Source organism: Rhinopithecus bieti, unplaced genomic scaffold (assembly GCF_001698545.2).
Source record: "Rhinopithecus bieti isolate Rb0 unplaced genomic scaffold, ASM169854v2 scaffold_32081, whole genome shotgun sequence".
NCBI classification, from domain to species: Eukaryota; Metazoa; Chordata; class Mammalia; order Primates; family Cercopithecidae; genus Rhinopithecus; species Rhinopithecus bieti.
The window spans coordinates 5,459,907-5,471,929 of record NW_016814436.1 but is presented as its reverse complement, the minus strand read 5'-3'; the positions used below and the strand labels follow the sequence as shown (position 1 = coordinate 5,471,929).

The 12,023-nt window shown below is 61.3% G+C and overlaps 1 protein-coding gene across 1 annotated transcript in view; it reads right to left on the bottom strand.

The window, feature by feature from the left end:
* Positions 1 to 10,098, bottom strand: part of WNT7B (Wnt family member 7B) — a 50,464-nt gene extending 40,366 nt beyond the window's left edge. The window contains exon 1 of the mRNA XM_017850745.1: positions 9,895 to 10,098. Coding sequence (XP_017706234.1) covers positions 9,895 to 9,977 — 83 coding nt within the window. The 5' untranslated portion in view covers positions 9,978 to 10,098. The remainder of the gene's footprint in view (positions 1 to 9,894) is intronic.
* Between the last annotated feature and the right edge of the window lie 1,925 nt (positions 10,099 to 12,023).

Genomic DNA, 12,023 nt, shown 5'->3' with positions numbered 1-12,023 from the left:
AGGCAGGGCTGAGGCTGCTACAGGTGGATGAGCCACAGCCAGGGGATCCATTGCACCCCTGGCCAACACAAGGAGCCCACAGCTAATGAGGTCAAGGGCAGACACTCCCAGCCACCATATCTACTAAATCTGTGAAATGAGAGCCTCACCCACTCACTGTGATCCCCAAACCGCAGGACACTGACCTCTGACTTCAGAACCTTCCAGATCTCTACCAGCACCCAGGGCCCATCACGATGCACCAGGTGCTGGCCACACTGGACTAGCTCCTCCCCATCCAGGGGCAGGCAGCTTGCCCCCTCCAGCAGCCAGGCAAGATTCCAGACCCAGCTTAGTGCCTCCTCCTCCAAGAAGTCCACTAGGATCTCTCTCCATTCTCTCCTTTCCACTCCCTACAGGATCACATCTGTACTGGGCTCCCGAGGAAGCCGTTGGGACTGAGATTCAGCTATACCCTTCCCTAGGTCTTACCCTGGCCTTTCTCTTTGCTTCCCACAGTACAGATGGGGACAGAAACACCCAGAGATGCCACAGCACCTGAGACCACACAGCTAGCTGAGACCCTAGCAAGGATGGGACTCCCAGCCCCAGCCCTGGCCCTGATGCCACAGATCTGTTGGACGCAGGGGTGCCTTGCAGGCCTGGGTGACCAGGATGCCAACCTGAAACCTCAGGACAGATGGGTGGGTGGACAGACAAGTGGAACAAGTTGGAGGGAGCTGGCAGGCCCCATTGGCCCATGGCCAGGATAGGAGTCTGGACGCTTTGTGGCTGGGCCAGCACCTTGGCCTTCCTGGCCGCTCTGAACTTGGCTGAATGGCAAGTCTGGGGGCCGAGCCATCACTTCTCTGCAGACTGCAAGATAGGGCTGAGCTCCCGGCCCTGAGACTGAACCTCAGGCCATAGTCCTGAAGGGTCCCTCCTTCTAGGAACAAATGGGAGCCACGCCCAGTCCATGCCTGGGCCACACAGCGCCTCAGACAGAGCGTGAGCCGGAGCCAGGCCAGCCCCACATAGGCCATCTGCATTCTCCAAAGCAGGGGACCCATTCTGGGCCACAAGCCCCCTGTGCATAATTCCACATCCCCCTCATCTTTCAAGCAGCCCACTTTTCTGGAATGCTCCCTCCAAGAATTCCTAGGCTGCCACGGCCTCCTAGCCAACTGCTCAGCTTGGATGCCTTGTGGCCCAGAGTGCCCATTTCCCCTCCTCCGCCTCTCGTCAGCCTGGCTGAGTGAGTGTTTATGGAGCCTTCAGAACTCCAGGGGCCTTGACTGAAGTGGCCCGAGGTCCTGAGCGCCATCCCTGCCTTCCCCACGGTGAGCCCGCAGTTGGAGTTCATCATTCCCGTTTTACAGAGGCGGCTTAGAGAGGAGCAGCATCTCGGGCAAGGCCACACAGCAATGTGGCAGTGATTTGGTATCAGCGACAAGAGCAAGACCAGACCCGGTGGCTTTTCCCCCACCTTTGGGCTCTGCCTCTTCCCACCCTCCCGTCCTGCCTGCCACAGGAATCTCCACCAAGGAAGGCAGTAAGGGGAAGCCGGGCTGGGCTCTGGGCTCACAGTCAGAGCTGACTGCAAAGCCGGGCTCTCTCCAGCCTCTGAAGGTAGGGGACCAGCCCCAACCACCCCTCCGAGGCTGCTCCAAAGCAGGGATAGACCACAGGAGGACTCCTGCAGGAGAGGGAAGCATCATACCACATACACTGCCTGACTCCTAAAGATGCCAGAAGGAAATACAAGAGCACGACGGGGTACCAGGTGATCCCCCACACCTCCAGGAGCTGCAGCCTGGAGGGGAGCCCCCAGGCCATATGCTGGGAAGGCAGGTTCTGAGAGAGAGCAGATGGGGCCCATGTGCAGTCTGCAGCCCTCAGCCCAGTGCCCCTCCCCAGGTGCAGGTCCACAGCATCCCGGGCTGGCCACTTCAGGGGCTACGTCCCGCAGGTCCTCAGGCCCTGCGTCCCTCTGCACTCTGGACTACTGCAGACACGGAGTGACTGGAGTCCAGAGTCACTGACTCCCTATCCAGTGCTCTGTCCACAACACCAGCCTGCCTGGCATCCAGGGATCCGGGGCCTGTCACCCCCAGGAACACTCCCTGAACACCCTGACGCTCAGGAAGGCGTGCCTGACGTGCGACTCTATCCCCAGGGCAGTGCCACCAAGGCGGGTGACAACCCTGCAGGGGCAGTGATGGAGCTGAGCAAGCGCTTCAGCCCACAGGAGTGTGGCCTCTGAAGGCCAGCCCTCCCCAGGCTGAGGGGAGCCATGGGGCACACAGGAGGAGTCCCGGGATGGATCTGCCTTCCTTGGGGGGCGGTGTCGGCCATACCTGGAAATTCCCAGCACTTTCCCGCCAGCGGTAAAGTCATCCTGGGAAGACCTGAGTCAGGGGAGCTGGGAAGTCATCCAGCCCCTGGTCACCCACTCCCCCTTCCCACCTGTGCCGCTGGGGGCCAAGCACACCTGGGGCCACCACAGGTTCTGCCACCCCTGGGCGATGGGCCCTGACCTGGGAGTTCCTGGGGCCCCAGACCCAGAAGTGGCCATCAGACCCTCTGACAGATGTGCTGAGTACCGACTGAGTGAGTGCCTGGTACTGCCCTGAGTGCTGGGGAGGAGGTAGGCAACCCTGCAACCCCAGACCTGGCCAAGCACACTCCCCCGGCACCCCTGCCACCAGACAGTCCTGCAGACTCAGTCATCCCCTCTCCTCAGCCCCGGAGTGGCCCGGGTCCTGCATCTGCGGCTGGTGGGCAGGACCAGCCTCCTCCCTGCTTCCCCATCTTCTACCTCATTGCCCAGAAGTCTCTTTCTAAAGCTCTGCCGAAGCCACTCCTCCCTGCCCTGGGGTCCCCAGACCTGAGGTCACTGCCTCTGGCACCGCCCCCACCTCATCTTCCCCTGCCCCAGCCCACTCTAACCTGCTGCTCCGCACTTCTGATGCCCAGTCGCCACAACCTCTTCACACCTCCAGGCCTTTGCCCACGTCTGTCCCTTTCCCAGGAACCCACCTTCCTTCCCTCCAGCAGGTCCTTCAGGGCCAAGGTCAGAGGCTGCCTTCCTTGAGAGGTCTTCCCCGGACCGCCCTCGACCAGGAGCTTAGAGCTCCTGCTGTGGGTCCCACAGGGCTTTGCGTAAACGACGCTGGAAGGGAGGGAGGCAGGGGCTTTCCTTTCCAGTCACACCTGCACACCCGGCCAGCCCTGATCACCCACCCACGGGGGCTGCCATCACTCTGTGGGCATGAAGGGAAAGTTCAGGGTGGTGGTGGGGCCAGCAGGAAGGGGAGGAGGGAGGAGGAGGATCTGGGGAAGCATCCAGATCTACCACCCAGATGGGGAAACTGAGACCCAGAGAAGTGGAGGGATGCCTCAAGGTTGCTGCAAGCCCATAGCTGAGCCAGGAACAGGGCCTGGGCGTCTGGGACCACACTCACGCTGACCCAACAACGCTGGCCAGGCTGGTCTCAGAGCCCCCAGCTCAGGGACCGAAGCAGGACAAGGCCCAGAACAGAAGGCCTCTGGGCTTCCCGTATCCACAGGAGAGCTGCACCTCTGATCCTAAAGCTAACCTTGGAGGCAGCCCCTGCAACCTTGAGACCCTTGCTCAGGGCCCCGGGGACTCTTGGTCAATACACAGTTCTAAGCAACCGGAGGCATTGGTTTCTGCCTGGAGAGGACAGGCAGGAAATGGGACAGAGCTCACCCAAGGCTGAAAACTCGCCTTGCTAAGACACCGTGACAAGTGGCATGGACCCGACAGCCAGGAGGCCCCGGGCTCAAATCTGGGCTCAGCTGCTTGACCTGGGCAAGTGACTCTGCACCCTGACCTTGTCTTCCTCACTCCACCACCTAGCACGGCAGACAGGCCTCTCCTAGCTCCCCTTCTCTGGGAGCCCGAGGGGGACACGGATCCCAAAGCAGACCCTGGGCACTGTGCACACGTCAGTCCCGCCAGGGAGGGCCTTCTTGGGGAACCCAAGTCCTCCAGAAGTGGGAATGCCTCATCCTGTGTTCCCTAAGCAGGGGTCTGCAAGGCAGGCAGTGCATTCTGGAGGACTTCCCATTGGAAGGGGCTTTGCCATCTGTCTCACCGCTTGGGACTGCACAGGCCTAAGTCTCAGCTCTGGACACCTCCTCACCCTGGCCACAGCAATACCCACTGCGCGGAGGCCAGCTGAGACACCACCAGTCCTTGCGGCCGGGCTCCCTCCCTCCAGGGGGTCTGGTCCATTCAAAGCTCCAACTGGGTACAGAAGGGTTGGAGCAGGGATCACAGTGCAGGAGGGTTCCAAAAAGCGATGGAAGCCCGCAGGGGTCATGGGGTGGGACTCCAGGGCATGCTCACTCAGGCTCTTCTCCGCTACTGCTGACACCCAGTGAGCTGCTGGGCAGGTGGGGTGACTTCCTCCCAGGCCCAGCTCCGGGCACCTGCAGGCTTCATATACTAAATCTGCAAAGGCCGCATGGGGGAGCAGGACATTAGTGTCGTCTGCACACAGCCTCAGACCCAGCCTCGTGGCAGCCCCAGCACCTCAGCTGCCACCTGCTCCAGCCTGGAGATGGAGGAAGTGTTGATGGCCCTGTGCCAAGCTTCACCTGCCACTCTACCACTGAGACTGTGGGATGGCCTCGGTGGAAAGGCCAACCACTCCACTGGCTGCTTGCACAGAGAAACTGTGAGCGCTGCTTCTCTGCCCAGGCAGGGACCCTCCCCAGCATCCCCGGCCCTCACTCCTACTGCATCTGCTTGTATGCCTCTGGGGCTGGAGAACTCACTGCCTCTCTGCCAACAGCGGAACTGACCCAAGCCTCAGGACCCACCTTCAGAGGATGAGAACGCCCTGGGTGAGGGGCAGGGATGGGGGAGGGGCCCCAGGCGGGCTGAGTGGGAAGACAAGGAAGGGAGGAGGGAGCGCACCTGTACCCACCCCCACCCCTGCCGGCCAGCCTGAGGTGAGGCCCCCAGCCCCGCGCCAGGGACGGAGGACAAACGGTGGTTTTGTCCTTGGCCAGCGGGCGGCCCGCACTACACAATGACCCTTTCATCAGGCTGAAGGAGCCCTGGGCCGGGGTTTCATCTGACAAGGGAGGGCGCCCGGCCTCCTGTCCCTTTGGGAGGGGAGCTGAGCCCCATCTGAGATGGACCCAGGGCCGTGTAGGGCGGCAGCCTTAGGAGCCTGCTACAGCCGCTCCATCTGCCCAGGATGACAGGGAGCGGTGTGAGCAGTGAGGGCTCGAGCTTCTGCTGCATGTGGCTCTCAGTTCCAGGGGCTCCGCTCCCTGGCCCTGGGCTCATGGCCTGGACACCCACAACTGAGCCCTCTACCTCATCCAACACCACCACACCCCAGAGTCTGTCAGGGTGCTCCGAGAACAGAGCCTTGGTCCACACCCAAGCAGGGTCCCTGGGTTCCCCACAGGCATCCACCTGCCCTGCCAGGGTGAGTCAAGGCTCCAGGTGGGTGGGAGGGGAAGGGCCGGGAGTGTGACGTGCCTGGCCATTGTCCCCAGAGAAGCTCACGGAAGTGTGTGAATGAGGGAACAATAATGTGCTGTTGGCGCCTCAAAAATCAGCAACTTCATGATATCACCTCGCCTCCCATCAGCACCTCCAACCACTGGCTGGAGCCTGAGGCCCTGGGAGATCCTGATTCCTCTCCCTGTGGGACTGCATAGGGGGAACTTCCCTTCAGAAGCAGTGCTGGTGCCACATGAGGAGCTGGAACTAGGAAGGCTGAACCCCTGGGCTCCAAGGTGACCTTGGGAAACAGCCTCTTCTCTGGATCCTGGCATCCCATGGATCCACCTCAGCAAGATGCTCTGAGGCTCCCTGGAGTGGAAGCCCTGGTGAATGTGTTTGACAGTATTATTCTCTCGTCTAGGGGTCCCTTTCATGTGCCTGTTTAGTCTGCCCAACTCCTATCCATCCTTCAAAACCCTGTCTGAGAGTCATCTCCTCTAGGAAGCCCTCTGAGATGCCCTAGGGGGCATCACTCCTTCCTGAATGAACACAGCCACTGGGCCTCCCTCTGTGCTGCCTGTGGCCAACCTCCCTATTCCTGATAGCTGAGAATGGCCAGTCTCCCGTGCACTGACCGCACCAGGCATCAAGCTAGAGCTTCCCACAGCCACCCAGTGAGGTTTGTGCTCCCATCATCTGCACTGGAGAGGGAAGAGCTGGGCCTGGGGACACAGCCAGGCAGTGAGGGCCCTGTGGAGTCAGGATGAGGACCCAGATCTGAGTCACTATCATGCCCCTTGGCTTCACGAAGACTCAAGGGAAATCATGTTAGAAAATGGCACATTATCCTACAGGCCTCTGCGCACAACTGTGGCACCCAGCACCATCCCAGGACCTCCTGTCCTCCCTCAGCAGACAGATGGTCCACGATGCACATTCTCCCCTTTAGCCAATGGTTGGTGGGTCTCATCCACATGATGATGAGTTCTGGGGAGTTTCCTGTGATTAGGGGGGCTACACTTGTCCACTCCCGTGGAGGGTCCCCAGTTGAGATCTCATCAGATTTGCCAGCTCGAATTCCACATGTACTCCCTCTATGGAACGTTCTACACTTTCAAGTTCCAACTACACATGACCTGGTCTGAGCCTTGGGGGAGGGATCACCATCCCAAGTGACCCATGAGGAGACTGAGGCCCAGAGAGGCCCATGGACCCGCTCAGGGCACATAGCAGAGCCCTCCCAGACCTGGATAGATGCAGACCCTCTAGGCTGGGAGTTGCCCCTCCCCCAAGGGCAACCTTAACACGCCTGAGCCAAAGGGCACATCCTGTCCCCACACAGGCCATGGTACCATGGGAGTGGGCCTGGTTCATCTCCTCCCCCCGAGGGTCATGGCCACAGCACTTCTGGGACTGTGGCTGGCACCGCTGACAAAGCCGGGAAGAGGCCTGGCCTGGCAGGGCAGCGGTAAGCGCCCCCCCACCCTACCACAGCCAGGTGGTCGGTGAGTAACCGCCCCGTCACCCATGACTCACTTGGCTCCCCAGAGCGGGCGGTCACCATGAGAGGCTCCTACCGGAAGACCTGGGGGGGTCGTCAGAGCCAACCCCCACATCTGGGAGAGGAAGGCTGAGACCGGAAGAGACCTGCCTGGGACAGAAGCTGAGCCTGGTCCTGGTCAAGGCCTCAGCCAGGCCCCCATTCCAGCTGACCCAGCACCACAAGCCTTCCTCTTGGCCTGCGGTCCCCCACCTGCCCTCCCTTGGGCCCTGACTGATCCCCGCTGGCCCTGGGAGCTCCTGCACCGACAACAGAGCTCTGCACAGAGAAGGCGAGGGCTAGCCAGAGCCGCCTAGCACCACTGCAAGTCAGCATTGTAGCAGGGGCGCAGGGCGCTTCCAGGCCAACACACCCGTCCAACCTGATCAGCGGCAGGGGCCCAGGCATGCGTCTGGGATTTGGCTGCACAGACCACAGCCCAGGACAGGGAGCTAGGGGAGCAGCCCAGATGAAAGGAGGAGGATCAGCTGTCAGCCAGTGTCTGGGATCCCAGCAATGGGATCTGGAAAGTTCCTGAAAGTTCTCTGGAGCAGAATGAAGCCTCCACCCAGCGACCCTCCTAGCCTAGGCATCCTCAGATCCAAAGGCCAACGCCATCAAGCGTGCCTGCAGTGCTGAGGGTGGGCTGACACTGACCCCCACCTCTCACAGCTCTCCAAGGACTTGCCTGCTGGCTGCCTCCCCCAAGTGCAGCCATTGGGTCAGAAACACTGAAACCAAGGTCTTCTCACTTTGCACACTTTCATTCAAATTGAACTGCGCAGGCCCTACTCCCACCTATGGTCAGCCTTGTGCCCACCAAACAAACGGGGCAGGGGAAACCTGAGGCCCGCCCCCCTCGCTCCTGGAACATGTCTGGGTTCTTCTCTGCTTGGGGAAGGCTGGCGTCAGCGTTTTCCTCCCTGTGGTGCAGGAGCTGCTGAGGGCAAGTCAGGGATGCAGCCTGCCTTCCTGTCCCCCACGACCCAGGCCGGACCCCAGCACTGGCCCAGGGATGTCTGGAAAAGCTGTTTCCTTAGGAGAATTTCTGCCAACACAGCTGGCAGTGCACACTCCAGGAACAAGCCTGGCGGCTGTAGTCATTGCAGGCCCAGATGAGGAGGACAGCCCTGAGATAAACCTGGGGTCTGCAGAGGTACACTGGGCACCACCTTACCCCAAAGGCCCCTCACTGCTGCCTTGGCATCAACTCCCACCAGGCTTCTGGGGCTCCTGTGCACCTCCCTCACTCCGACCCTTACCCCAACCCTCCAATCCCCCCTTCCCTCGCCCCCACCTCCTCAGGACTCCTGGTTTCCCACCCCGGACACCTCTTCATGAACACCGAACCTCAGCCAGCCGGCTCCAAAAATGATTTCCCAAGCACCGGAGCTGCCAATTCTCCAGCAAGGCTTAAGGCTGAAATGCCAGGATTCTGGGGAGGGGGAGGCTTCCTGGCCTCCAACCGCCAGAGGCTGAAATTCCAAGGCCCCCTGGTTGATGCAGTTCCTGGGAAGGACACCAGAAGCAGGACCCAGGGACCCTGGCACTTTGATAGCCTGGGTCCCCACTGCTCAGGCGGTCCCCACCCGCATGCGCCCTGCTACCCCGCCCCCCTCAGGCGATGCCTCCGCAGCCGGGGCTGCCCGCCGGGCCTGGAGCGCTCTCTGTGCCGGGACCTTGTAATTATGTCCCACAGCCCGGGAAACCGCGGGCCTCGCAGCATCTGGCTGCGGTTGCGAACTTTTGTTTCAAGATGCGCGACTATTTATAGAAGGAAAACTGGTAGGATAGTAATTTCCTAGGAGCAAGAGGAGAAATTGGCTGCGTCTTTATTAAATGGGGGTGGGGGCGCGGCGCTGTATTAGGACTGCGACCGCACGGGGGGAAGGGGTAGCGCAGCGAGCGGGAAGGCAGCGGCTGCCCCCTCTGGCCGCGTCAGGCGACCCCGGACGTGGCCCGCGTGTAAAGGAGGGGAGGGGAAGGGAAGAGAAGGGGAGGGAGAGCAGGCACTGAGGTTTAATCAGTAGCATCCAGCTTAAATTCCCCCAAACGGCGGTTCCATAAATCAAACTTCTTTTTGAGTCAGAGGCCAGAGCATATGAGTCCTATTAGGAATCGAGCGAAGCCACCACTGCGCCCCCCCGGGCTCACTGGGCTGGACTCGGCCCTGCCCGGAGCTTCTCAGAGCCCAGTGGGCTCTGCCCCGCTGGACGCACACAGGAGGACCCACGCTCCGTGCTCTCTCTCGGCCGAGACACCTGGGCGAACGCGGCCGCCAGCGCGCAATGCGCGTCCACCTCGCCCCTAGGTGAGGACTCGGCAGGGGCAGGGATCAGGTCACCCAGTGCGGCAGGAAGGCGCGAGAAGCCGCAGCGACTTCGGGGTGCAGTCCGGGCGCTGTCCGGTGGAGCGCGGCGTGCACATGCGTGCCGGTGTTTGCACGAGGGAGCGGGTGTGTGCGTGCGGCTATCCCAAGTGTCGCATGGTCTTGCGCGCCGCGTGGGCTAGTATGGGGAGGGGTCCTCCACTGGTCCAGGACTCTGTTGGGACGCGCAGGGAATCTCGGCGCCGCCTGCGTGCCCGCGAGCCCTCGCGCTGGGCGTGCACAGCCTGCTCTACTCCGGCAGTCGAGCCGCTCTCAGGCCATCCTTTCTTTGACCCGAGAGCCAGGACTTCTCACTGACGTCGCTGGCCGCCAAGTGCTCCACCTCGGCAGCTTAGGCTGGCGAAGCGACCTAAAGTCCCCCGGCTCCCGCGCGCGATGGTCACCCGGTGCCCCGCCCAGGGGCCTCGCTGCCGCGTTCCCTGCCCGCCCTGTTCCAGCGCTGGAGGCCCGAGGGGAGCCCACCCGCCCACCCCGCACGCCGCCCGCGGCACTCACAGGTAGCTGCCGCTGGACAGGAGGAGAAAGATCTGCGGGCAATAGACGGAGACGAGCGCGCTGCGCGGCGACAGTAGGAGCATGGTGGGCCGGCGCGCCTGGCGGGGCTGGGCAGGCTCCACGGGCAGAGCGCCTGGGCCAGCTGAGGCCGGGGTCCCCGCGGAGCTCCCCGATGCAGGGCGGCGGCGCCAGGCGCTAGGGGCTGGGTCTCGTGGACCCGGGCGCAGTTGTCGCCCGTGCCCCGCCGCCAGGGCCGCGCATGGCGCTGGATCTGGGGCAGCGGTGGGAGCTGGGGCTGGAGTGCGGGGCGGGGACCCGGCCGGGGGCAGCGGGCGCGCCTTGTCTGCGGTCTGGACCTCCGTCTGTCTGTCGGTGCGAACCGGCTCTGTCGCTCGCACTGGCTCACGTCTCCAAGTCTCCCGAGGCGCGCAGCTGCCATTGGACGGGCCGTCCCTACATCCGCCTCCTCCCCCGGCGGGTTTTTTTAAAGGGGAGGCTGACCGGAGCGTGCGGTGGGAGCCGCCTCCAGGGCTTGCCCAAGTTGCCTTGGCCGGGACACCCGCACCCCCATCTTTAGGAAGCCACACAGCTCTGGCCTGGCTCCGGAAGGTGCACCTGGGGGCGACTCCGCTGGGGAACTGCGCGGAGGCTTGTGTTTGGGGGCTGTGCTCAGCAACGTATGCGCGTGTGTGCATGCATGTACCTGCATGTGCCTGTGTGTGCCTGCAGGAGCGTGGGCGGTCTGTGAGGACAGGTGTGTGTGCACAGATGCACTGAGTGTCCTGAGCCTCTGCCCCCGTGTGCCCTGGGTTTAGTGAGGCTGGCTGTGGGTCGCACACAGGCACTGCCATGGTTAACCAAGCCCAGCCTTGAGCTGATGCTGAGACTGCAGGACCCTGCCTGGGCACTTCTTTGGAGAGACCGCCAGTGGGAAGGCATCGCTGGCAGGTGCTGCTCTCCTCACACAGAGGCGTCCCCACTCTGGCTTCCCCATCCCGGTTGGTCGGGACGGGTTTGGGGAGAAGTAGACCTACAAGGACGTTCTCCCTCTTAGAGTTCGTTTTATTTATTTATTTATTTATTTATTTATTTATTTATTTATTTATTTTTAAGCCCGGAAACACAGGTCTAGTGTCCCACCTCCTGTTGTTAGCCAATCCTGGTTCCACTTGACCATCCCTCTACATCTGAATCACAGTGCAAAGCAGGAAGATGGCAAGACAAGGGAGGGCTGGGTGGTCTGGCCCGTTGTCCTGAGGAAGAGGATTTTCTAACTTCTAGACCTGGTGTGGAGGCTCATCACCCAGGAGAAAGCAGTCACTTCCTCCACCTTCATCCCTCCCAGTTCAGGGCTCTCGGGCCCCTCTGCTTCTGGCCCCAAAGGCAGGGATAGGCTTGCAACAGGACTTGTCCTAGAACTGCAGTGACTCTAGTTCCAGTGAGCAGAAGGTGTCCAGACTTCAGACGGGCTCCTCTGAGTTCTGCTTTGGCCTCCTCCAGGGCTGGAGCTGAAGGCCACTCAGTCCAAAAAGGGCCCTGGGTGAGGAACTGTGACTCCCTGAAGCCATCAGGTTTTCAAATTGCTCCAAATCCCAGGTGCATCTGTTCTTAGGGCCGTGACCCCTAAGGGGATTGTGAGGGCTGAGTTCTGGTTTCTGCTGGTACTGGATTCCTCCAGAGGTTGTACCTGTGAGTTGCACCAGGCTTAGGGGCACATGTGTGTGATGGCTACACTTGCCCAGGTGGCCCCCCGAGTAATGAAACACAGGCAGCATGCAGGAGAGTGATCCTGGAATATCCCCCCCCCCCCCATGCATATACAACCTCTGATCTTTGGTCAGAATTTTGTGACCCTGAAAATCCCAACTCCTGAGATGCAGATGCCCTGGAATACACCATCTGGAGAAGTCCCCAGAGTGTCAGTCCCGGTGACATCATAGTCATTAACAATAAGAAAGAGTCTCCTGGTGTCTACAGGTGTTTCTTGGGACACATATCTCCACCACCCGCAGGGCAAAGGCCCCCAGGACTAACACGGGCAGCATGAAGTGAAGGGGGTGTTGTGACCCCATATTTTGGATGAAGACAGGGAGGCTGAGAGGTTAAAAGGTTCACTCAAGGCCACAGGC